The sequence below is a fragment of the Thunnus maccoyii genome, chromosome 14, assembly GCF_910596095.1.
Source record: "Thunnus maccoyii chromosome 14, fThuMac1.1, whole genome shotgun sequence".
NCBI lineage: Eukaryota > Metazoa > Chordata > Actinopteri > Scombriformes > Scombridae > Thunnus > Thunnus maccoyii.
In genome coordinates, this window is record NC_056546.1 from 1,380,256 (window position 1) to 1,404,146 (window position 23,891).

Below are 23,891 nucleotides of genomic sequence, written 5' to 3' on the forward strand. Positions count from 1 at the left end.
TCAAACTTTCAACCAAGTAGGGTCCATTTGATAGATTTGGTAGTTAATAGCAAAACATTTAAGCTAATGCTAACCATTTCCTGTAAGTGAATGGAGGATGCTAAAACGATTAGCTTCATAGTCTGGGAGGTATAGTTCAATAAAAACACAGATTTGGGTGGTTCAACCTGTTTTGCTAGTTAGTCGATTAGTCAAGCTTTCTAGATTTGGTATTTTATTCCATATCAGCAAAACATTTTAGTGAATGAATAGAAAATAAAATGGTACTTGAGCTGAAAGTGAGCTGTCAATCAAACATGATCAGGACACGCCCACACAGTCCTGAGAAATGCTTTGAGCAGCTAAATGAGCTGTTTCTGAAGTTTTCTAATAGTTATGAATGTTTATATTCATTCAGATTTTTGTGGATGCTTAATGAGACACTCAACTTTGATATCATATACGCATTTTCATGATTTCAAGCCACGTTTCCAGAGGCTTTAAATAAATAAAATCATTATATCTAATAACTAAGAAGATGAAGAGGAATCGTTTAAAGGTTGTTTTACCCTTCATGCATCTGGTACCTGCTGCAGGCTGTGAACTGAGCTGCAGATAAACTGATTGATGAGTCTGTGCAGAGAGTTCATGAACGTGTAGGAGGAGCAGACACAGCGGGAGTAAACCAGCATGTCAAGGTCCAAAGAAGTTTGAGACATTTTTTTTAATAAACCTGCAGTTAGTTTCTCAGTCAGATGAACCAGCTGCTCCTCTGACTGACCTCCGTCTGTGATGAGCTCTGCCTCATACTTCTGCCGGCAGAGGAGTAATTTATGCCGTTAACGTGGCAACGGGGGAGATGGGATGAAGAGATGAGAGATATGATGGAGAGGGAGGGAGGGAGGGAGCCCCGAGCAGGTTAATTAGAAACAGTGATGCTCAGGACGGGGAGATATTAGCGTTTCAAAGAGAATTAAGGCTGGTAGCTGGTGATCAGGGCGGTCTGTGAATGTGAAGGTTTAATAATAATGGCCCTGATATGAACGACCTTTTCATCTTTGCACACTTTCATGTTAATTCAGCAGATAATAAGACTTAAAAAACTCTTTAATACATTCAGATCATATTCTTTTTTTTTTTTTTTTAAATTAGATGAGCTGCTTCTCTCTCTCTCTCTCTCTCTCTCTCTCTCTTTCCATGCAGCATCTTCATGTCCTTCTGTGTTTCGTCCTCTAGGTGGCGATGGTGCCCGAGCCCCCCCACCCCTTCCCCACCGTGGACGTGCCCGACCACGCCCACTACACCATCGGCTCCGTCATCCTCGCCATCGGCATCACCGGCATGGTCGGCAACTTCCTGGTCATCTACGCCTTCAGCAGGTGAGTCTGATCCTCTCACGCTGCGTTCAGGGGACGACGGGAAATCAGAAACTACAACTTCCTAAAAACTCTCAAAGTTTATGCTTTAATGGATTTAATGGTTAACTGAAAATCTTTTTCTATTTTTTACTTTTTATGGAATGTAATTATTTTGCTGACTACATCTTATTTTAAGGTTTTTGTTTATTGATTATCGTTTGAGAGGAAACACGTTACGTTCAACTGACGCAGTAAACACAAATAATCTGTAGGACAAGATCTATATCAGTTATTAAAGAGCAGAAGTTACAAGAGGAATATAAAATAAAACAAAATTAAAATAGTAACAGTTAGTTTACACACTGAAACTGATAAATAACCAAAGTAGAGATGTTTACATGGCGTCTTCTGAATAATTTCAATTTCATTTGATAACAGATCATAATTTAAAGAGTTTGATTCAGTCTTGATGATACAAAACTACAAAACATGATGTTTGTACCTGATTTTATGTTTAATTGAACCAGAAAATATTTGAGAAAAGGCTTTAAACTGTGTGTAGCCGTTAAATTCAAATAATATAGAAAAGAGACCAGTGTGTATAAATAACACAGGTTTATACTTTAAAAATACTTGCGATATGTACGCTGCATGTTTAACGTTTTCCTGTGTCATTTAACACTGTTGGTTACGTTTAGGCACAAAAACCACTTGGTTAGGATCAGAGAAAGATCACAGTTTGGGTTAAAACACAGTAAGAATGTTAAAAATGGCGGATGTGACGGTAAAAACGTCGGGTAGGTGGTTTCCAACACTGCTCTCCTGTTGCTTTGCAGCTTTTTGCCAGCTAACACCAACACGCCTCCTTCTAAAAAGGCCAAAAATCACCTTATAAAACGGTAGACAGTCACATTATATGACGTCATTTCTCTGGAAATGATTGTTGTATCACCGGCATGTAAAATTGGACTTCGGCGTATGAACTGTACGTAATGTGAAAGTGTGAAGTCGTGTTATTTGTAGGCAGATTAAAGGAGAACGGGTTGAGTTTATATACTATATTATTAGAATTTAACAATGTCTAAAGCCGTCCAATCTCAGATACGTGCACATGATGCTCGGAGATAATTAGGAGACACAAAAGCAGTGATCAGAACTTCTCTTTTCCTCTTTTGGGGTGCAGTGTTCTTCTGTCTTTCTCTGAAATGTTCTTAAAAGTGGTTTTGCTGACAGTCCGTCTGCACTCAAACATGCTGGAAGGGAAACTGATCGTCTCAGCCGCGTGTTTGAGGAGGAAATAATTGGTCTGAGCTGCTGTTTCGCCTCTAAACCTTCACCTGTAGACTGAGAGGAGCCGCCGCTGTGATGTTGAGCTGTGTCTGTAGTGAGTCATCACCGCCCGACGTCTATCGACTCCGGCTTTTATCTTCCATCACCGCTCAGAAGTCGTCTCTGAAACACAGAATCTTTTGAAGTAGCTTCACCACTTAAAGCCAGTTCGACCCACTTATTGATCGAACCGTTTATGGGACATTTATTGATCTTTCATTAAAATCAGAGCTGCTCCATCATGAATGTTCCATCGATTACAGTTTATTTTAGAGATGAAGCAGCTCTAAGTAGTTTTTCACATGATTAATTCAGTATTTACCTGCAGAAAACACTTAAAATCAGTGCTGGAAAGTACTTAAGTACATTGTTGAGGTACTTGTACTTTACTTGAGTATTTCCATGTGATGCTACTTTCTACATCTCAGAGGGAAATATTGTACTTTCTACTCCACTACATTTATTTGACAGCTTTAGTTACTTTTCAGATGAAGATTTGACACAATGGATAATATAACAAGCTTTTAAAATACAACACATTGTTAAAGATGAAACCAGTGGTTTCCAACCTTTTTGGCTTTTGACGTCTTACAAAAAGCAGTGTGTAGTCGGGGTCACATTTCACATGTCTATGAGTTGTTAACAGCTCCACCAAATAGTGATTTTTCCCTCTAAACTTCTCACATGCTTTCATTTCAATAAATGTTCAAATGATCCAATATTTCAGCAAAAATCAAAGATTAGAGAAAAAGTCCAAAAACTGAAAACAGATTTGTGTATCAGAACTTTGTTTTTTCTTCTTTCCTCTCCCATTAATCATCTCACCACCCCTCAGATTTATCTGCTGACCCTTTGGAGGGGCCCGACCCCTAGGTTGGGAACCACTGGACTAAACTAGCTAACTGTATATAAAGTAGTGTAAACTAGCTCCACCTCCAGCAGCTACAACAGTAACATGCTGCTCTAACACTGATGCTTCACTATTAATAATCTAATGATGTCATATATAATAATATATCAGTCAGAGGGACCAAACCACTACTTTTACTGCAATACTTTAACTACATCAAGCTCATAATACTTATGTACTTTTACTGCAATACTTTAACTACATCAAGCTCATAATACTTATGTACTTTTACTGCAATACTTTAACTACATCAAGCTCATAATACTTATGTACTTTTACTGTAGTAGCCAACACAGATTTTTTTCCACTTTTTAAAGAAGGAGAAGAAACATTTCTCATCTTTCTTATCTTATATAATGCCTCCTGCATGTTTAGGAGTCCTGACCAGTGCAGAGCTGCAGGAGATGAAGGTCGGTGACAGTCGGCTCGTTAAAAGATTGTTAAGATGAAAAAAAAGGATGATTTTAGAGACCGACCTTGTGTGTCCAGAGGAGAAAACAAACTGTCCCTGAAGCTCCGATTCTATCAGAACATCAGAGCCTGAACTGATCTAAACTAAATACTCTAATTATAAAACAAATAATATGTCTAATTTATGAAGCGTCCTACACTGACTGTCAGACAGGAGACGGACTACCAGGAAATGATGATTAGTTCTCTTACAGTTTGAAATATTAGACTATTTATTCAGTGTAGGTTTTGTGTGTATACATTAATACATTTTAAGGTTCTGTGGGCAAATATATGATGCTTAAATTATAACATGATGTATCATAGACTATAGAGAAGCTGCATCTTCCTTGTTACAATAAATCAGTTTCTGCAGGTAAAGTGTTTTTTTTTATGCTTATTTTCATCAAACTTTCCTGAAGCATCTCTCTTCTCTCTGAACGTCTCCTGGAGACTCCTAAACATCAGCAGAGATACGAATCATTTCCTGAGTTAATAAAGCTGATAAAACTCTTTTACTCCTCGTCCTAAAAGTAGGACCAAAAAAACAAAAGTGTCACTGACCATTTTTGGCCAGTTGGTAATGAAATCCTGCCCTGAGAGGCTTTAAATAAAGACTCCAGACCTCCAGTTCAGATATGTGATGCTTCTCCAGGTTTAGTTTGGACCACAATCCTGTTTGTCTGCCATCTGGATCAACAGCCAACAGTTTGTTCAACTGTGTGTGTGTGTGTGTGTGTGTGTGTGTGTGTGTGTGTGTGTGTGTGTGTGTGTGTGTGTGCTGCAGGAGTCGCAGCCTGCGGACGCCGGCCAACATGTTCATCATTAACTTGGCCATCACAGACCTGCTGATGTGTGTCACCCAGACGCCCATCTTCTTCACCACCAGCATGCACAAGAGGTGGATCTTTGGAGAGAAAGGTACCTGAAGGTCGTCTTTAATAATCAAATGAATAATATAAAACACAACATAAACATGTGTTGACCCGCTGTTGACAAATCAGAGATACGACTGCAGGAAACAACAACAACAACAACAACAACAACAACAGGACTGAAAGAGGCTCAGCGTGTAGGAAGCTTCTCCTTAAGAAAACTACTAGTGTGAAAACAAACTTCAGTTTCCTGTACAAAGACCTTCTCCCACTAAGTCCAGTTCAACAAACAAACAGGGAGAACGTCTGAGGACTGGTGGACTGGTGGACTAGTGGACTGGTAGACTGGTGGACTGGTGGACTGGTGGACTGGTGAACTGATGGACTGGTGGACTGGTGGACTGGTAGACTGGTGGACTGGTGGACTGGTGGACTGGTGGACTGGTAGACTGGTGGACTGGTGTACTGGTGGACTGATGTACTGGTGGACTGGTGGACTGGTGGACTGGTGTACTGGTGGACTGATGTACTGGTGGACTGGTGTACTGGTGGACTGGTGTACTGGTGGACTGGTGGACTGGTAGACTGGTGTACTGGTGGACTGGTGGACTAGTGGACTGGTAGACTGGTGGACTGGTGGACTGGTGGACTGATGGACTGGTGGACTGGTGGACTGGTAGACTGGTAGACTGGTGGACTGGTGGACTGGTGGACTGGTGGACTGGTGGACTGGTAGACTGGTAGACTGGTGGACTGGTGGACTGGTGGAGGGACACACAGCCCGACTGGGACACAACAGAATAAACAGAGTTATGACCTCAGGCTGGACACCATCAACAGATGATAAATTAGTGAAAACATTAAAATAATTAATAATTTTCAGTTATATTTCAACAACACAGAAGTGAAGAATCTTCTAAACTTTAATTAGTCAGAGAAAATACAAATGCACAAATAATTACACAAAAAGTTAAGTGTCAAAACTCAAAGTTCTGAGTTTTTTGTGTGATTTTAAAGTTATAATCTGTCGCCAGTGAAAACAGTGATGTGTTTACGTCTGAGCCTCCAGAGAGACGCCGCCAGGTCGTTTTAATATGAAAGCAGCGAGACGTGTTGATTTACTGCTTTTTATTAATTAAATTTACAGAAAGTGCAAAAGCAAAGAGTCATATTTCACATTAAATCCTTTCCCACAGTTTGAGTGTGTGTGTTTAAAGGGTCAGTTCACCAAATTAACCCCCCCGCCCCCCCCCCCAAAAAAACTAACACAGTCATGTCACTTCCCTCCAGTGGAATCTGCGGCCCTGACGTAGAGGAGTTCATGTCTGCTGCTCAAAACATTAAAAAACTGAATTTAAAGAGAAACTTTCAGTAAACTTGTTCTCCTTTATGTGACAACCAGTTTCTCTAAAACATGAAAACTGTCTTACAGATGTAAATCCAGATGTTTATATAGAAACATGTTGGTCTTCACCTCAAGTTTTAACTTATGAGCAGCTCTGTGTCCCTCTGACCCGTCACAGCCTCCACTACTCTAAAAATAGTAACTGGACTATATATATATATATATATATATATATATATATATACATATACAGCTGCAACAATTAGTCGATTCATCTGCCATTATTTTGATTATTAAAGGGGACATATCGTGCTTTTTTTGTGGTTTTCTGTTATTTATATCCTTTTCCTTAAAGAGACAGGAGCCTGTTTCAGACAGAGGCTGAACTGAGGGGCTGCATAAAGGACCAGTAGAAGATAAATAAATAAGTTTTTAACTGGAAATCATGTAAAGATATTCCAGTAGAGCCCCAGAATATAAATATAGAGCTGGAAATGTACAGAATATGAGTCATTAAAGTCAGTTTTAAAGAAGAAAATCCAAACGTTCTCTTATTTAAGCTTCTCAAATGTTTTCTTGTCTTAACTGTACAGCAAATGTAATGTTTTTGGTGTTTCGGACTGTTGGTCGGACAAAACAAGACATCTGATGACATCACTGTATGAATATGTGAACACATAGAAAACTAAACTAAACTAAAGATCCTGCAGGTGTTTTGGTGAAAATTCACACTAAAAAAAACCAATCCTGATCTGATTTGTGCTGTTTCACACTTGAACCTAATGATAAATGTCTCTTGTCCACGTCCAGCTGTGACTCTTGGTCTTAAATAATAATAAATATGTCAACAGGAAGTGATTTTAAACACATTCTCTGTGTGTCTGCGTTCAGGTTGTGAGCTGTACGCGTTCTGCGGCGCTCTCTTTGGGATCTGCTCCATGATCACGCTGATGGTGATCGCCATCGACCGGTACTTCGTCATCACTCGGCCTCTGACGTCCATCGGGATGTTGTCATGGAAACGGGCCCTCCTCATCCTCATGGCGGCCTGGGTCTACTCTCTGGGCTGGAGCCTGCCGCCGTTCTTCGGCTGGAGTGAGGAGACACAAACACGCACACGTTTATAGTACATACGGACTTTGTGTTGTTCTTTTCTAATTAATAAATGGCCGGTAAACATCCGGAGCCGCACACACACACACAAACACACAAACACACACACATCCTCAGGCTGGAAGTGGCTCCTAACTGGCTGAGTGAGGAGAAACCTAAAAGACGCTGACGCATCAGTCGAGGAGTCGAGTCGCATTCTGTCAGTCGAATCGCCTTTTTTTTTTTTTTTAGCCACGTCATTATAACAGAGAAAACGCGGCGTGACAGCATGACAGGCTGTAAACTTTTACAGATTCTTGTCTCTATAAATGACCTGAATACATAACTGTGATGGAGACAGAGAGAGAGAGGGACGATGGAGCGTCCTTGTGTCTCTACTGATCAGCAGAGACGCTTCGTGCTGCGTTTGGATTTTCACTTTGTGTTTCTCTGACTGTTAAAATGTTTTCACATCACACATGATGAACAGCAGCATTAAAAGTCTCACAGGTTAAACATGAGACACGTTGGCAGGTGCGCTTGGTTTTTAACCGTGATAACCGGGTGGAGACGTGAATAATATTTCTGACAGGAGGCTGTATATTTAAGAAATTCACTAACAACCACCACGCCATTTGAACGGTATAAAAGTAGATTTATTTGGATTGTCGGCAGGGTTCAGGATTGGATGAGGATGGTGTACGGTGGGATGAAGGGGGTCGATTGCCGGGGGATGAATGGGAGCTGTAGGTTGGTCCAGGTCGTGTACGGTGGGCTGGATGTGGGTCGAGGAGAGGGATGATGGGGGTCGATGGCGTTGGGACGACCGGGTACCAAATGGAATCACAAAGAGGCTGGAGCGTCCAGGAACCCGGGGTCGAGACTCGGGGTGGGGGACGCGTGTCTCGATGAGCTTTCTGCTTCGTGAGAACTGAGACGAACGGGAGAGAAAGGAGTTAGACACGCTTCTAGTGAGAGAGAGGGGCGTGGTCTTGTTCCTGAACCTTGTTATAATAATAACTCCATGAAAAAGTCATAATGTTGTTTAGTATGTCGGCCTAGAAGAACGACATATATGTAAAAAAAGATCAGTCTGAATATATAGATGAGAATGTGAGAACTTTTTTTTTTTAACTTATTTTATTTCCTTTTCTCAAGTGCAGTCGTACAGAACAATCAGCTTTTCAGATATTTACATTAATAAAGGTGTAAATGAAGCAAAGTTAAGGGTCCGTTCATGATTTTTGACCTTCCATCATGTGTCCATCATCCATACAGCCACTATCAGTGCACAAGTAAATAAAATGAATAATAATAATAATAATAAATAATTTAAAATATAATAAATTAATTAAATAAATAAATAAACTAATTTTTTAAAAACAAAGCAAAACAAAAAAAGAGAGAAAGAAACACTAAAATGTTTTATGAATCCTAAAGTTAGACCGTACTGTCGTCATGACAACCAGCCACGGCCGTCACACGCACACTCACTGTTTTTGGAAAAAACACACATGTAGGAATTTTAAGAGTGTTCGTAGAAACACTTCTAACTAACCCCCAACCGTCAATACGAACTCATGCCGATCACTGTTCAAACCTACAGAACTTTATTTAAACTTTAAGATCGGACAGATCCATATCTCTATTTGATGGAGCTTTAAAGAAACATGTTTCTGGTTTAAATGTTTCTCTCAGTGTAAATATCACAACGCAGTTTCATTGAGGAGTTGGTTGTTTATACAGTATATATATATGAAACTACCAGACGGTGTAGAATAATTTTAACAACTTTAAATCTTGAGGGGAAACCGATCCGGACAACGACACGATAAGAGGTTCGCTTGTAAGATGGATGGCTGCTCTTTAATCTTCTGTTCTGCCTCGAAGCTTCAGTTTTATCAAAATTATTGTTCATTTACCTTCAAAATCTCATTTATTATCAGTTCAGTTCAAGTTCACTCACACACTCTGTCTACATGCGGTGTGTTTCTTCTCTCACCTGGTTTTCATTCTCCTCAGTTTTTTTCATTTTAATGTAATTTATAACTTTTGGAAAGAGCAGAACTCTCATAAATCATCCTCAGTCTTCATGGAAAAGCTTCCAGTGCAGATATCACGTCATAAATATACAGGTTGTTTTTTTTAGCAGGTGTGTGATTTATGTGTCTGCGGTTTTTACACATATGAGGACAAAATGTTCTCATGAAGAGATAAAGAAAGAAAATGTTTTTTCTTCACGTCTTTAAGAAGTCGATTCAGGAGTTTATGGGTTCACGTCTGGAGCGAGCGGAGGTGAACGTAGTGAATGAATGTTCTCACGAGTGCAGTTTGACTTTTATTGTTATGATTATTTTACAGTCTGAGAGTGACGACGACAGACTTTAATCATCAGAAACTCGCAGTGAAGGATTCATTAGATTCATTTTCTTCCACTCAGGAAGCAAATTCAGAAAGTATTTCAAAGTCAGAAAATTACAAATTGTATATTAAGGACATAAATTAATTATGTGAGGGGTTAACTTCTAATGTGTGACACAAAATATTAATTTCTCTCCCCAGTATTTGAGTCAGCTGCTGAAAAGTACATTTTTTCACATCTGATTTTATTTTAGAAAAGCAAAAAGACATCCTCATATTATAAAAACACACTTTTACCTCCAAACACTCACAAATACAGTTGTCAAACTATTTTTGGGAAGTTATCGATGTTTGTTCAAGATGTTTTTTTTTCCTTCTACATGAAAATTTAAGCACATCACTGGAAGATAAAGGAGGATGAAGATGTTCAGACTATCCAGTAGAATATGAATCAATGCTTGAATTAGTTTGGAAACAATTCTGACAAGTCTGAGTAACAGTGAGTTCTTATTTCTTATTTCAGTGATGTTTTCCTGAAGTCAGTTCAGTTTTATTCATAAAGCACCAAATCACACCAGAAGTCATCTCAGGGCACATAGAGCAGGTGTAGACTGAACTTTAATCTACAGAGACTCAACATTCCTCCATCAGCAGCAGGAAAAACTCCCCTTTAACAGGAAGAAACCTCGAGCAGAACCGGACTCTAGGTGGACGCTATTTACCTTGACCGATAGTCTAGGCCTATAGCAGCATAACTAAGGGCTGATCCAAGGCGAGCCAGGTCGGCCCTAACTATAAGCTTTATCAAAAAGGAACGTTTTAAGCCTACTCTTAAACATAGAGAGGGTGTCTGCCCCCCGGACCGAATCTGGAAGATGATTCGACAGGAGCCTGATAGCTGAAGGCTCTGCCTCCCATTCTGCTTTTAAAGACTGTAGGGACCACCAGTAAGCTGCATACTGGGAGCGCAGTGTTCTAGTGGGATAATACGGTACTATGAGCTCTTCAAGATATGATGGTGCCTGACCATTAAGGGCTTTGTAAGTTAGGAGAAGGATTTTAAATTCTATTCTAGATTTTACAGGAAGCCAATGTAGTGAAGCTAAAATGGGAGAAATGTGACTAATAATAATAATAAGTATTGGTAGCAGTGGGCATCAAGCTGGACAGCAGTCAGTCTGCAGCTGAAGGTTTCCTGTGAGACGAGAAAGTTAGTAACATGCATTAATGGTACATGAATGTGTACAGATGGAGGAGAGAGGAGCTCAGTGCATCATGGGAAGTCCCCCTGGCAGTCTAGGCCTATAGCAGCATAACTGAGGAAGATCTTGCAGGTCAATAAAAACAAAAACTTGCAAATGTGAGTGTGACAGCTTCTCCTTTTGCTTTCTGTCCTGCACCTGAACCCGACTAGACTGTTTCCACCTTTTTCACTTTTCAAACATAAATCCAAACCTGCACTGTAGGCGTCTACAGCAGGACTCCAGTTAACCCCTTCACACCCACTATGAATGCAGCTGCAGGCGGGGGATCTGAATCCCTCTGCTTTGACTGAAGGTCAAAACTGAAGCATCGGAGCACAGACACGTCCTGGTTAAATACAGCTGATCTTCAGTGTTTTTATTATGCAAACAGAAGAGCTTGTAAAACATGACAGGACATTAAACTGTGTGTGTGTGTGTGTGTGTGTGTGTGTGTGTGTGTGTGTGTGTGTGTGTGTGTGTGTCGTCCTGCAGGTGCGTACGTCCCTGAGGGTCTGCTGACGTCCTGTACGTGGGACTACATGACCTTCACCCCGTCGGTGCGAGCGTACACCATGCTGCTCTTCATCTTCGTCTTCTTCCTGCCGCTCTTCATCATCATCTACTGCTACGTCTTCATCTTCCGCGCCATCCGCAACACCAACCAGTCAGTGTGTGTGTGTGTGTGTGTGTGTGTGCTATAACTAGATATTTTAAAAGGAGCAGCTTTGTTTCTCCTGGATTTTACATTTTGTTTTGAGTGTTTGTGATTCGAAATGTTTTAATGTTATTATGAACCTCGAGGGACTGAATGTTAGTTAATATAATGTGTTAACAGGTACAGCACTACAGGTGTGTGTGTGTGTGTGTTTTCAGGGCTGTGGGGAAGATTAACGGCAGCACTCACAGTCACGGCAGCAGTCGAGACTCGGTGAAGAGTTTCCACCGGCTGCAGAACGAGTGGAAGATGGCGAAGATCGCTCTGATCATCATCCTGCTCTACGTCATCTCCTGGTCGCCATACTCCAGCGTCGCCCTCACCGCTTTCGCCGGGTAAAACAGAACCAGCAGCAGCAGCACCATCAATAAAATCACTGTCACGTTTTAAAAATTTAAGTATATCAGAGGGATTTGTTTGTTTCCTACAGAAAATGTTGCTGAAGGTTTAATATTTTCTGCTCATTCAGCAGACAGAGCTGCAGTTCCTCTAATGTCCACTAGATGCTCCAAGAAGTGAACGAAAAAAAACCTGTCTGACAATGTTGACAACAACTGAAAATGTAAAAGCTTTGTAACAATAGAGTTGATGGCAGAGCTGTTGTATTGGATGGGATTAGATTGCACAGGTGTTCTACTAATAATAATAATAATGATGATAATAATACATTTTATTTGGAGGCGCCTGTCAAGTCACCCAAGGTCACCTTACAAGAAATAAAAGCATAAAAGAATCAAAAAAACATCAATTAAAACAGGTGAGTTGCACAGTGTTCAGTTATAGGGAGTATGCCAGTTTGAACAGGTGAGTTTTGAGGTGGAACTTAAATGAGGTGATGGAGTCTGACTGTCTTATATGTGGGGGGGGGGGGGGGGGGGGGGGGGGGTTCCAGAGCCTGGGTGCTGAGCAGCTGAAGGCTCGGGCACCCATGGTACTGAGGTGTGACGTGGGGATGGATAAGAGTCCAGCAGAGGTTGAGCGGAGGGAGCGGGAGGGAGTGTATTCATGAAGGAGGGTGTGGAGGTAAGTCGGGGCTAGGTTGTAGAGAGCTTTATAGGTGAGGAGGAGGTTTTTGTAGTGGATGCAGTGTTGTACAGAGAGTCGGGCGGCCGAGTTCTGAATCATTTGCAGTCTGTTGATGAGTTTGGGATGGGGAGTCTGGTGAGGAGGGCGTTGCAGTAGTCAATGGATGTGACAAATGAGTGAACCAGGATCTCGGTGCTGGATTGGGACAGTGATGGCCGGAGTCTGGAGATGTTGCGAAGGTGGAAGAATGCAGTCCAGGTGATGTTTTGAATATGGGGTGCAAATAAGAGGGTGCTGTCCAGAATGACACCGAGGCTCTTGACTTGGGGGGGGGGGGGGGGGGGGGGGCGGTGGCAGCGGTGGGTTTGGAGATGTACACCTGTGTGTCATCGGCATAACGGTGAAACTGGACTCCATGGTGATGGAGGAGAGTGCCTAGGTAAATGGTGAAAAGAAGTGGACCCAAGACTGACCCCTGGGGGACAATTAAGTGCTCACTGAGTGTATATTCTAGCTGTGTCTTCATTAATAATATTACAGGAACTATTTCTTCATGAGCTCTTTGTGACCTATTGTCAGTCCTCAGTAAATGGGTTTCACAGGAGTTTCTACAGATCCAAAGATCCGTATGCCTGGAAATCTTCTTTGACTTTGGGTCTTTTCACTCATGTAGGGTTTTTAAAAAATAGAAGGTTTGACCTTCAGAGCTGAATAAAAAGCCTTCAGGTGGAATAATTCAACTGTAATCTTGCTATAGTTTGCTGTCATTGACGCAAAAAAGGTGAAACTAAGAGTGACTCCATGTTTACTCTGATTGGTAATGAGTTTGAACACAAAACAGAACTTAAAGCTTACAGAGATGTTTTTGTGTGTTTAGTTTCAAACTAAACTGTAACTAACTTCCTCCTGTTCTGGTTTCTTGTTCTGTTTCCTGCTGCAGGTACGCCGACATGTTGACTCCCTACATGAACTCTGTGCCCGCCGTCATCGCCAAGGCCTCGGCCATCCACAACCCCATCATCTACGCCATCACACACCCAAAGTACAGGTAACAACATCACATGACCCACCCAGGGTCATGCTGTTGTCCTGCTGACTGTTACAGTCAAAATCTCTCCGTATAAAACAAAGTCACGCCTACATTCACGACGATTGGCTGTTATGTTACAGCTTGTGATGCTACGGTCACTTCCTGTTCACAAAGTTGGTTGTTTCTTATTAGACTATGTTTCCTAGCAACAGATTTAGATGTAGTGTAATGTAGTGTAATGCATGTGTGTTGAATGTTTGGCGTCTCCTGTGGTCCGATATACGGTGGCTCCGGAGGATCCCATCTGCCTGGAGCCTCTTGCAGCTAGCATCCAGGCTAACAAGCTAACCTGCTAACCAAGCTAAGGCCTCGTAATCGGGAGTTGGTGCCGATGCTCGGTAGTTAAAAACACGTCTGTATGAATATTTTGTCTTGCTTACATGTTTAAACTCTCCTGCGTCACCACACAGCCAGGCAGGCCGCTGTTTAACCTACTAAAGTAGTTTTCCACCAATCATACAATCTAAAGGTGCGTCCAGCCAGACTCTGTTCATAAATCACAGGTTTTAGGGGACTCGGCTGTAGGCCAACGTTGTTTCCACCACAACACGATTTAAAGTGTTTTCTGTGTTCGTCAGGTGCTGCTGCTCCATTCAGCCGACACGTAATCACACTAACATACTTTGATTTCATCAAAAAAGAAAATAAAAGGTGCTAATAACACATATGATCACATACTGCACTGTTGAGCCACTTTTAATCACTGCAGAGGAAATTCCTTCACGCGACGGCCCTGAAATGACGAGTTTGAAACTAGTTAGTTGTTACTGAGAACTTTAAGACTTTACACACAAACTTAGTGATGGATCTGCAAACAGCTGGTGCAACACAGTCCAGATCTCAAGGAAACTAGATCTGATTTTAATTTGGTTTATTACTCTTGAATTGATAATAATATATTTCCACATTTTTCAGAACATGAGAAGGAGAAGAGACTTATCTGAGCTCTTTAATACGAGCCTCGAGTTGTACAAAGTGTTTTAATTTGACTCCAGCTAACCTTCCCGCTGCGGCGCCTGTTCTTCTGTTTTTCATCCGTCAGCTCAGTGAACCGTCACGCTGTACGAGAATCGATCCCATTAGAGAAAGCTCCGCCGCCGCCGCGGCCGTAAGCGCTCTAACACCTCAGCTGAACCAACCGCTGCTCAATTAACCTGAATGTTAACTGGGCTGGAGAGAATTAATCACACACACACACACACTTTAATGCAGGACACATGACCTTCATTGTTGAGAGATTTTAAAAGCTGCAGGATAAAATTAAACTCCAGATGTCAGTTTTGTAAAACGTCATGATGAAGGAAACGTAGAGAAAGAGCTTCAGTTAGACTCACAGTCAGGAATTTTGATATGAATACTTTACTTAATGCTCATTGTAATAACTAATCTTTGATGTAATGTATTTTAACATGTTCCCTGAAGGCAGAGAATGAGGTTTTCTTACTTCTGGAACAGAACCTGGAAGCTCCAGTTTGACTTCAGCTTTCTATATAAGAAACAGCTCATATACACGACGTCCAGTGTTACAAATCAACTGGTTCTCCTGTTGAACATGTTACCTTTGATTGTAAACGTCGGGCGTTTCTCATGGCGACAGCAGATGATCCAATCACGGAGAGGAAACATTGCTGACCTTGCAAATGTCTGATTGTGATATTATTATTATTATAATATTCTTATATCGCTCTTAATTCCGTAGACTAGACTATCCATCTGATTAATTCAGCTTATTGACGGTTTATTGATGGTGTGGCTGCTATCACTGCAATAACAGTGGTCACAAGTTAATCTAGCAGAGGTATTTTAAAACCCAAAGATAATATACGGTTGTTTTTGCTGTGTGTTTGGGTATATTGGTAGTTCTCAAAGCCTCATCGCTCAGTGATGCAGCACAGCGTACCGTCAGTTTTCCTTCAGCTTTAACACCTGGTGTCGAAACCTAGTTGGGGAGTTTGTATTTTGAAGAAAATACATCAATATATGGTTAAGAATATTTCTGATCTCAAAGTTTCATTGAACTCCATAAACCATAAGCTGAATAAATCAGATGTCTAGTCTATGAAATTATGAGTGATATAAAATCATAATCAGGCATTTTGCAAAGTTTCCTCTCCGTGATTTTAACATCTGCTGTTGCCATGAGAAACTCCCGACGTTTATAAACAAAGGTAACCAGTTAAAAGGAAAACCAGTTGATTTGTAACACTGGAGATGTTTCAGTCTTCAGTCGGGGCTGGACCGCTGCCTTCCTCTCCTGATGATGGCGTGTTGATCAATGCTTCGTCAAACTATAAATCTCTCTCCATCTCTTCAGGGTGGCGCTGGCCAAGTACATCCCGTGTCTGGGCATCCTGCTGTGTGTTCATCCTCGTGACCTCCGCTCGGCCAGCAGCAGCTTCGTGTCGACGCGTCGCTCCACTGTGACCAGCCAGACCTCTGACATCAGCAGCCAGTTCAGACGGCAGAGCACCAACAAGTCCCGCCTCTCCTCCGCCTCCGACAGCGAATCGGTGAGCTCAGACAGCTTTGATGGACAGCTGTGTGCTTGTAGTTAAATGTTAGCTGAGACGCTGCTGAAGTTCAAATTCATCAACAACTGCTGTTCTCATCACAGGAGGACTTTTATGTTGAAGTCAGACACACTTCCTTTCATTTGAGTTTGACTCTTCTTCTCCTTCTCCTTCTTCTTCTTCTTTTTCTCCTTCTTCTTCTTCTTCTTCTTCTCCTTCTTCTTCTTCTTCTTCTTCTTCTTCTTCTTCTTCTTCTCCTTCTTCTTCTTCTTCTTCTTCTTCTTCTTCTTCTCCTTCCTCTTCCTCTTCCTCTGCAGGGTTTGACCGACACCGAGGCTGATCTGTCCAGTATGAGCTCCAGACCCGCCAGCCGCCAGGTGTCCTGTGACATCAGCAGAGACACCGCAGAGTTCCCCGACTTCAAACCTTCCTCCAGCTTCAAGTCCAAGATGAAGAGTCACGACTCGGGCATCTTCGAAAAGGTGAAAACACATCCATCTTAAACAAATTATTAAAAAAAACAGAAAAAAACAAATGTGGAGGGAGGAAGAGGAGTTCAAATACGAAGGCTTCCTGTATATTTTAGAGCTGTGAAGCAGTTAGACTGATCAGCTGCTTTTAGCTTTTATCAGGCTTTTAAAACTAAACTTAAAACGTTAAGTCATCTTGGTAGGATTTTAACTTGTTAATGGTTTTTAACTCGTGTCTCTTTTAGCTGTGTTTACTTATTTTGTATATTATTTACATAGTTTTTGTGTCTGCAGCTTCCCTGATAGCTCGAGCTCTACACCTGGAATGAAATGTGCTATATAAATAATATATAATATTATATATTAAATATATATAATAATAATAATAATGTTAATATAAATAAAGTTTTGCTTGCTCGCTTAGCTAAATGCATACAAACATGGGCAGAAGAAATTAACATAAAATTGATAACTTATTGTTTATTTAGGAAAAGATTATAAATGTGTTAATTCAAGTGTACAAAAAGAAGTTGAGGTGTTTTAAGCTTTAAGTTTTACACCTCAACATGGGAACCACTAACAGGTATAATTATATAATAAATAATATGATAAGTACTATGAGTGCGGCTAGAATGATGATTGACAGGTTAAAATGTTTCGGGAGCTTTCAGGCAGCATGAAAGCAGCAAGACATTAAACACCAAAAATCATTTTAGCCTTCATGCAGATTATTAACATCACTTTGATGATGAAGATGAGTGGGGTCACTGGAGGAGGAGGTCTGAGGGTCAGTCGAGGCTGCTCTGAAAACATAAAACCTTTTTTTTCATAACACCGGTGTTCACGTTAATCTGTGTTCTGTCTGGACAACCAGGAAGTCAGAGGATGCTGCTCGTTAATCTGCTTGATGTGTTTTTCAGCTCAGAGCAGAAAATCCTCTTAGATCATTTCTTATTCTATGAAGGTGCATTAAAGTTCTGATTAGTGATGCTGAAATACGTTTGATTAAAACTGATTCAGGGCTGATAAACTCTGTCTTTGCGTTTAATGTTTGTTTGTTTTTTCTTCTTCCAGACGTCCTACGACACTGATATCTCCATGGCAGGAGTCAGTGAACGCAACAGCATCCCAAATGTGAGTAACAGCATTTATCAGCCCTCTGAACACAGCAGCAGCACGAGTAAAGCAAACTGAATCTATTTTCAATGAGAGGGTATACAACAGTCTCCTAAGGAGTCTGGAGTTAGGTCAGGTAATGGTTTAGTTTACCTCCTCTGAACCACTTAGCTCCAAGGCTAACCAATCTGATATTGAATCTTTTATCAGAGAAATGCACAAAGATTTCAGTTGAATCTAAAACAATTTGTCAACATCAGTGACTGGTTGAGTTTAGCAAATAAATAGTGTTTATTCAGGTCATCTAACAGTTTAGCCACTAAAACTGTTTGCTCCAGATTAGCTTACGGTTCAGTTTAGAGGCTAACAACATTATTGTTCAGCTGCTAAATTATCTTGACAAGGATTATCTGATGCTAAAATGTGTTTCATTTTACATTTAACAGTAAACTGTTGAAGCTAAACAGTTGGGTTCAGGTTTGTTAAGAGCCCAGTTGAGCTGCTAAAACATTTTAAGATTAGCTAACAATTAGTTACACGTGGCTAATGCTTCAGCCGTTAAGCTAATGGTTTAATTTAGCTGCTAAATTATCTTGATGAGGATTATCTGATGCTAAAATGTGTTTCAGTTTAGCTAAAAGTCAGTTTACCTTTAACATTAAACTATTGTTTTTCGTGTGTTTGTTTGTTTCTTTCTTTCTTTCCTTATTATTACACCACTTAAACAAGACTTTGCCCCAATTTTGGCCCCTGAACAAACGCTATGTCCTCCGAGGGCGTTAATGGTATCAGCTTCAAACTTTAATAGATGACTTATGACGCTATGCTGAAAAAAGCTGTTAAAAACTTTGTAATAACTTGAATGGTTTGGATTTAATAAGCCCTGAAAGTTGCAGTGCCACATCACACCTTACAATGTAAACCAATGGGGAGGCAATCTATGGGCATGAACTTTGTGTCAAACAGAGGCTTCCGACATCTAAACTACAAGTCTGACCACTTTCAAACCTGTATCAATGGATTCACCACGAAATTTCCTACTAAAATATGATTTTTAATGTAAGATTTGGCCAAAGTCATGGGATTTATGAGGGTATTTCACAAGAAGCGTACTCTAAAATCCTCCTCTCCAACTGCTCCTGGTGATGTCACTCCCTCAGTGCTGTGAAACATTCCGCAATACACACTCATTATAAAATCACAGGAGGAGCAAGAAAAGACTTTAAAACTCACACTCTAATATCTCAAAAACAATAAAAGATAGAAAAAACATGTAAATTCAATGTTTGTAGGTCAAAGTCTCGTGACTCATTTAAAGTTCAAATGAAGTTTGTATCTAAAACTATGTGGAAGCAGTAAATGTTCAAAAAGGTGTGGGTTCACTCACACTCTCCATTCAAATATATGAGTATTTTTCTGTGTCCAGCTGCAGTTACTTATTGTCTCTACACACCTGACAGTACACATGTCAATCACACTTTCAGAATAACTTGTAAGAAATATCCCTCATTTTTAAAAAGCAAAATGATCTGATCCCAACGGGCCAGAGTGCGAGGTCCCGACCAACGCTGCTTGCAGCTTTAATTACTTATTATTATTCTTTTAGTCCAGAGCAGAGGTCTTAAAATAAAGTGGTTTGGATCATCTGGATCAAGTGCTGGTTAGTCTGATGGTCATGACGATGACTCTACAGACACACTGACAGTCAGACACGGTCATTAACTCTCTGCATGCTTTTATCAGCGTAAATGTCAGCTGTGACTGAGTTTATCAGCAGGAGTCTGTCTGACATTATCAGTTCTGACTTCCAGAGGAAAAGACAAAGCAGCCCGCAGGTGATGTCATCCATCTGGCTGACAGGAAACATGTTTGTTTAGTCGTGTTGAGGCAGATGAAAACATGGCAGCGTTTATCTGCTCTGTGTTGAGTCATATCTCACCTTTAAAACAGAGATTGAGATCAACTGCAGACACATGTTTTCTCTGAGGATTTATTTTAGCGTTTAGTCCTTCCGTCCACAGTTTTGTTCCAGACTGAAATATCACAACTGTTACATGATGAATATTACTGACTTTGGTGACCCTCTGACCTTTCCTCCAGCGCCACCAGCAGGTCAAAATTTCGCTCATATTGTGGAAAAAAATGGGAATCTCTAATTCCTGCATATTACAGCAGCTCTCCACTGTAGAAATACTGTGATTATTATTTAGTTGTCTGTATCTCGTGCTGCAGAAGCTGTGAACTGAGAATTGGCTTTGTTCCGTTTTTTTCAAGCTGCAAACAAATTCCAATTAGCCAAAAATGCTAATTAGCAAACATGCTAAACTACGATGGTGGACACGGTAAACGTACCTGCTAAACATCAGATTTATTTTACATCTGTTATCTTCAGATCACAACAATAACTTCACGTATGGATTGCTTGTGATATCAGCTTTGTAGAAAATGACATCATACACTATAAAGTTATTTTTAAAGTTATTAGTAAAGATGAATCTTGTTTTTGTTGAGTTGTGGTTCAGTTTTTGGTGATTAAGTGTAGATCAGTGTTCTGAAATGATCTTTCTTTATTGTAAAAAAGTACTACTTTATTAAATTTAACTATTAAATTGTTTTGTGTTTTTCCTGTCTGACAGAGCGCTGATATCGCAGACGGACACGTGATGAGAGGCACGATTGGTCGGATCCCGAGCATCGTCATCACCTCCGAGACCAGCCCTTTCCTTCCCATTGGCCGAAACGGCTCACGCTCCGCCCGCACCAAGTCAGCCAACAGCAACACGGGGGCGGGGTCTGGGTAGAGCCCCGCCCTCCCCAGCAGCTCATCACCTGACCAGCTCACGTCCAATCAGAAACCTAGAAATCAAACTCACAGACGAGGTTTACCTGAAGCTCAGCATGCAGACAGAAACAAAGAGGTTTAGAGAAGTTATCTCACTCGCTCCTTTCGTTTTATTTTTAACTCATTTTTAGAGAAAAAAACGAGCTCTTTACAAACCAAACTGGACATTTGTGCAATATCACTTAAAGAGCAACTTAATACTCTGTTTTAGCTCGAACGCATCACCTTCACATAGTAAAGAAATGCATTTACAATCCAGTTCAGACCAAAAAAACAAAAAAAAAGCCAAGCAGAGCGTCTTATGGTTTCATAGCTGTGATTCAAGTTTCTTAAACAGAAATTTAAAGACAAAAAAGGAAATAGTCAAAAATGTCAGATATAAACTTTAAAGTAGACGTGATTTTTATTCTTTTCTATTAAAAAAATGAAACTATAATAATTCAAAAATGAAAAAAAAACAGACGCTTTTTCCATTTTCTTCTCCGTGTCCATCACAGTTTTACACTTCAGTTCTGTCTGCTGGCGGTGAAACAGGTTTCACGTCAAATTACGTCTCTAAATGTTTTATATGTAACGTCAGTTCTTCACCAGAAACAGTGAGCGCCTGGGAAAATAAAACCAAACTCACAGCACTGATTATTCCTGTTTTTAAATGTCATGACAAGGGGAATGTGGCCCAGATCGGAGTCAAAATTAATGTTTACTTGTTTGCTTTTTTTTTTTTTCTGTCTAGAGCAAAGGTTTTCAAACTGTGATATATAACTGCAGAAGCTGCCTGAGAATCATCACATTTGTTAAGTTTTCTTCAGTATCAAAGTGATCCAGTGATAGTTAACCGCTGCAAACAAAAAAATGAAAACAAATGTGGTCTAAAAAAAAAAAAGGAAGGACTCAAACTTCAGCCCACAAATACCAAACTGAGACGGAGGAAGGTGCAGTTGTTTCAAATTTGTCTGACCAATGATGACGGCAAATAACCAAATGATTTCTGTTGTAAACAAAACTGGGACCACTGAGGGTAAATTATATGTACACTCATATATTATAAACTCTAGAAAGTGTTTTCAGTGTTAAGTTGCCCTTTAATAATGCTGTGATTGATTGGATTTTGGTATTTTACCTTTAAATCCTTACTTCTAGTATTTTTTTAATATGAAAGACCTTGTACACCTGCACAGGTAGTTATTCTGAGTGAGCAGATCTCTGTGTAAAGATACATTACAGTACAAAGTCTTTGAAAATAACCAGACACCTGTGTGTGTGTGTGTGTGTGTGTGTGTGTGTGTGTGTGTGTGTGTATAATCCCTTTAACATTAAATCAGAAGACTGTAATATGAGTCTTTTATAGTAGTGAAGCCAAACAAGTACGTTTAAGTTTTTACCCAAAGAAAACAGTTTTCCTGCTCCTGACTCCTCGTCCCTGACTCAGATCGTTTCAAACAGGTTTTTAAAAGTGTTGTATTTGTCTCTTCAGGTGAGTTCCTATGAGCCCTTTGTCAGAAATTTATTTACTGTTTCAGGAAAAAGTAAAGTATTAACATGAGATGACTGTCGGTGTTGAGATGGACTTTAATTTTCTTGCCGCACTATGTGATTTTTCTACAAACTGTGTGGTTTTCTGTTTGTGTTCTTGTCGTCTGTTGCTTTTGATTTGTTTATTTTGTGTTTTTCCGGCTCAGTCCTGTGCAGAGTGACGTGACAGGTGGAAAGTTTTTCTGCTTATGTGTGTAAACTAAAGGACTGAGATGCCATATAAACCTCACAAAAAAAAAACACAGTATAGGTCTCAAACGACCTGTAGTTACGTTTACACCATCTAGTGGTCGTAGTAATTATGACCCGCAGTTTAGATGACGTCAGTATAAGGTGACATGATGAGATGATTTTGCCTTGTTAAGAGGAGGCGGGTTGGGTTGATAGATGGTTAGTTAGAGTTCATGACTATCATGTTTCCAACTACGATTCAAGACATTTTTTAAAAAAACATTGTGGTGTTTACTTTTGCCTTGATGACGAAGGTTGTAACTTTAGGGAAGATAAACCATTTTTCAAGTGACCCAAACTGTGATCTTTCCCTAAACGTAACCAGACCTTAACCACAACATCATTACTGTTTAACATTGATGTTAAGTGAAAGCAGCGTATTACGGTCCTGCGGGTCGTTCCAGAGGTCGTTCTTACTACGGCCACTAGATGGCGTAAACGTAACTATTGGTTGTTTTTTGCCAGCTGAATTTTCAACCTATATTGTTGTTTATTATGAGGATTTGTTGTGTAATTACTCATTTAATTTGAAAACCAAAGGCCTTTTGATTGACCGATCGTTAAACCCGTCCCTCGCATAGTGATTGTCCAATTATAGCTTAGCAACTGTAACTAAGCAAGCAAGAGTGATGCTCAGTTTATAAAGAGCTTGGATGGTGGTTTCTTGTTTTTTATCCTCTTCAGAACTAAAACAAAAGTGTAAAAAGTGGGTTAAACTATGTGTTTATGTGCTCGACTGTCAGCTTTACACCACCATTATATCCAGGACGTTTCACTCTAACGTTACTTATTTTGTAGGGTTACAGGTTAAAAAAAAAAAGCACCAATCACAACTAGTGCACCCACTGTGTATATTTCCCCACAGTGTCAAAGCTGTTCATACAGTGTAGCTTCACATTAGCAACATCAAACACATCACTTTGTCCTCATTTTAAACATCTTTGATGGAGTTTTCTGTAGCCTGCGTAGAAAAAGAGACAAGCTTGTTAATCAACCTGCTGCCTCCATAAAGTTTTGACAAATTGTGATTCTAATTTTAGAAATTATGATATCAACATGTACGACTTGTAAAGCCAGACCTGCCTCCAAAGTATGACGTTTTAACTTTTATGAATATTCATAAATGTATATTAACATTTTAACAGATTTTTTGACCACAATTAAAGATCCCTTCAATATAATTTCATTTATAATTTCTATATTAAAGTTCCACATTTCACAGAACTCTTGCCTGAGATTCTTGAGTCTGTCACTGAAAGACATCCAGCAGCTGTTTGATTGTTTAGTTAATCAGTTAAAACAGGTTTAAGGACACAAATTATTATTCAAGGTGGAGCATTTTTATGTCTTAAAACATGTGTGGAGGGAATCTTTAAGCAATCAGAACAAAATATTAAGGCATTCATCTCCACCAT

The 23,891-nt window shown here is 40.1% G+C and overlaps 1 protein-coding gene across 2 annotated transcripts in view; it reads left to right on the forward strand.

The window, feature by feature from the left end:
- The window catches only part of LOC121911205 (melanopsin-A-like), a 49,581-nt gene extending 26,072 nt beyond the window's left edge, over positions 1–23,509 (forward strand). For both annotated transcript variants that reach the window (XM_042432484.1, XM_042432485.1), the window contains exons 2-11: positions 1,216–1,358; positions 4,814–4,947; positions 7,138–7,341; positions 11,436–11,607; positions 11,817–11,993; positions 13,625–13,732; positions 16,089–16,284; positions 16,602–16,766; positions 17,829–17,888; positions 20,507–23,509. In XM_042432484.1, coding sequence (XP_042288418.1) covers positions 1,222–1,358; positions 4,814–4,947; positions 7,138–7,341; positions 11,436–11,607; positions 11,817–11,993; positions 13,625–13,732; positions 16,089–16,284; positions 16,602–16,766; positions 17,829–17,888; positions 20,507–20,671 — 1,518 coding nt within the window. In that variant the 5' untranslated portion in view covers positions 1,216–1,221 and the 3' untranslated portion in view covers positions 20,672–23,509. The remainder of the gene's footprint in view (positions 1–1,215; positions 1,359–4,813; positions 4,948–7,137; positions 7,342–11,435; positions 11,608–11,816; positions 11,994–13,624; positions 13,733–16,088; positions 16,285–16,601; positions 16,767–17,828; positions 17,889–20,506) is intronic.
- The last annotated feature ends 382 nt before the right edge of the window (positions 23,510–23,891 follow it).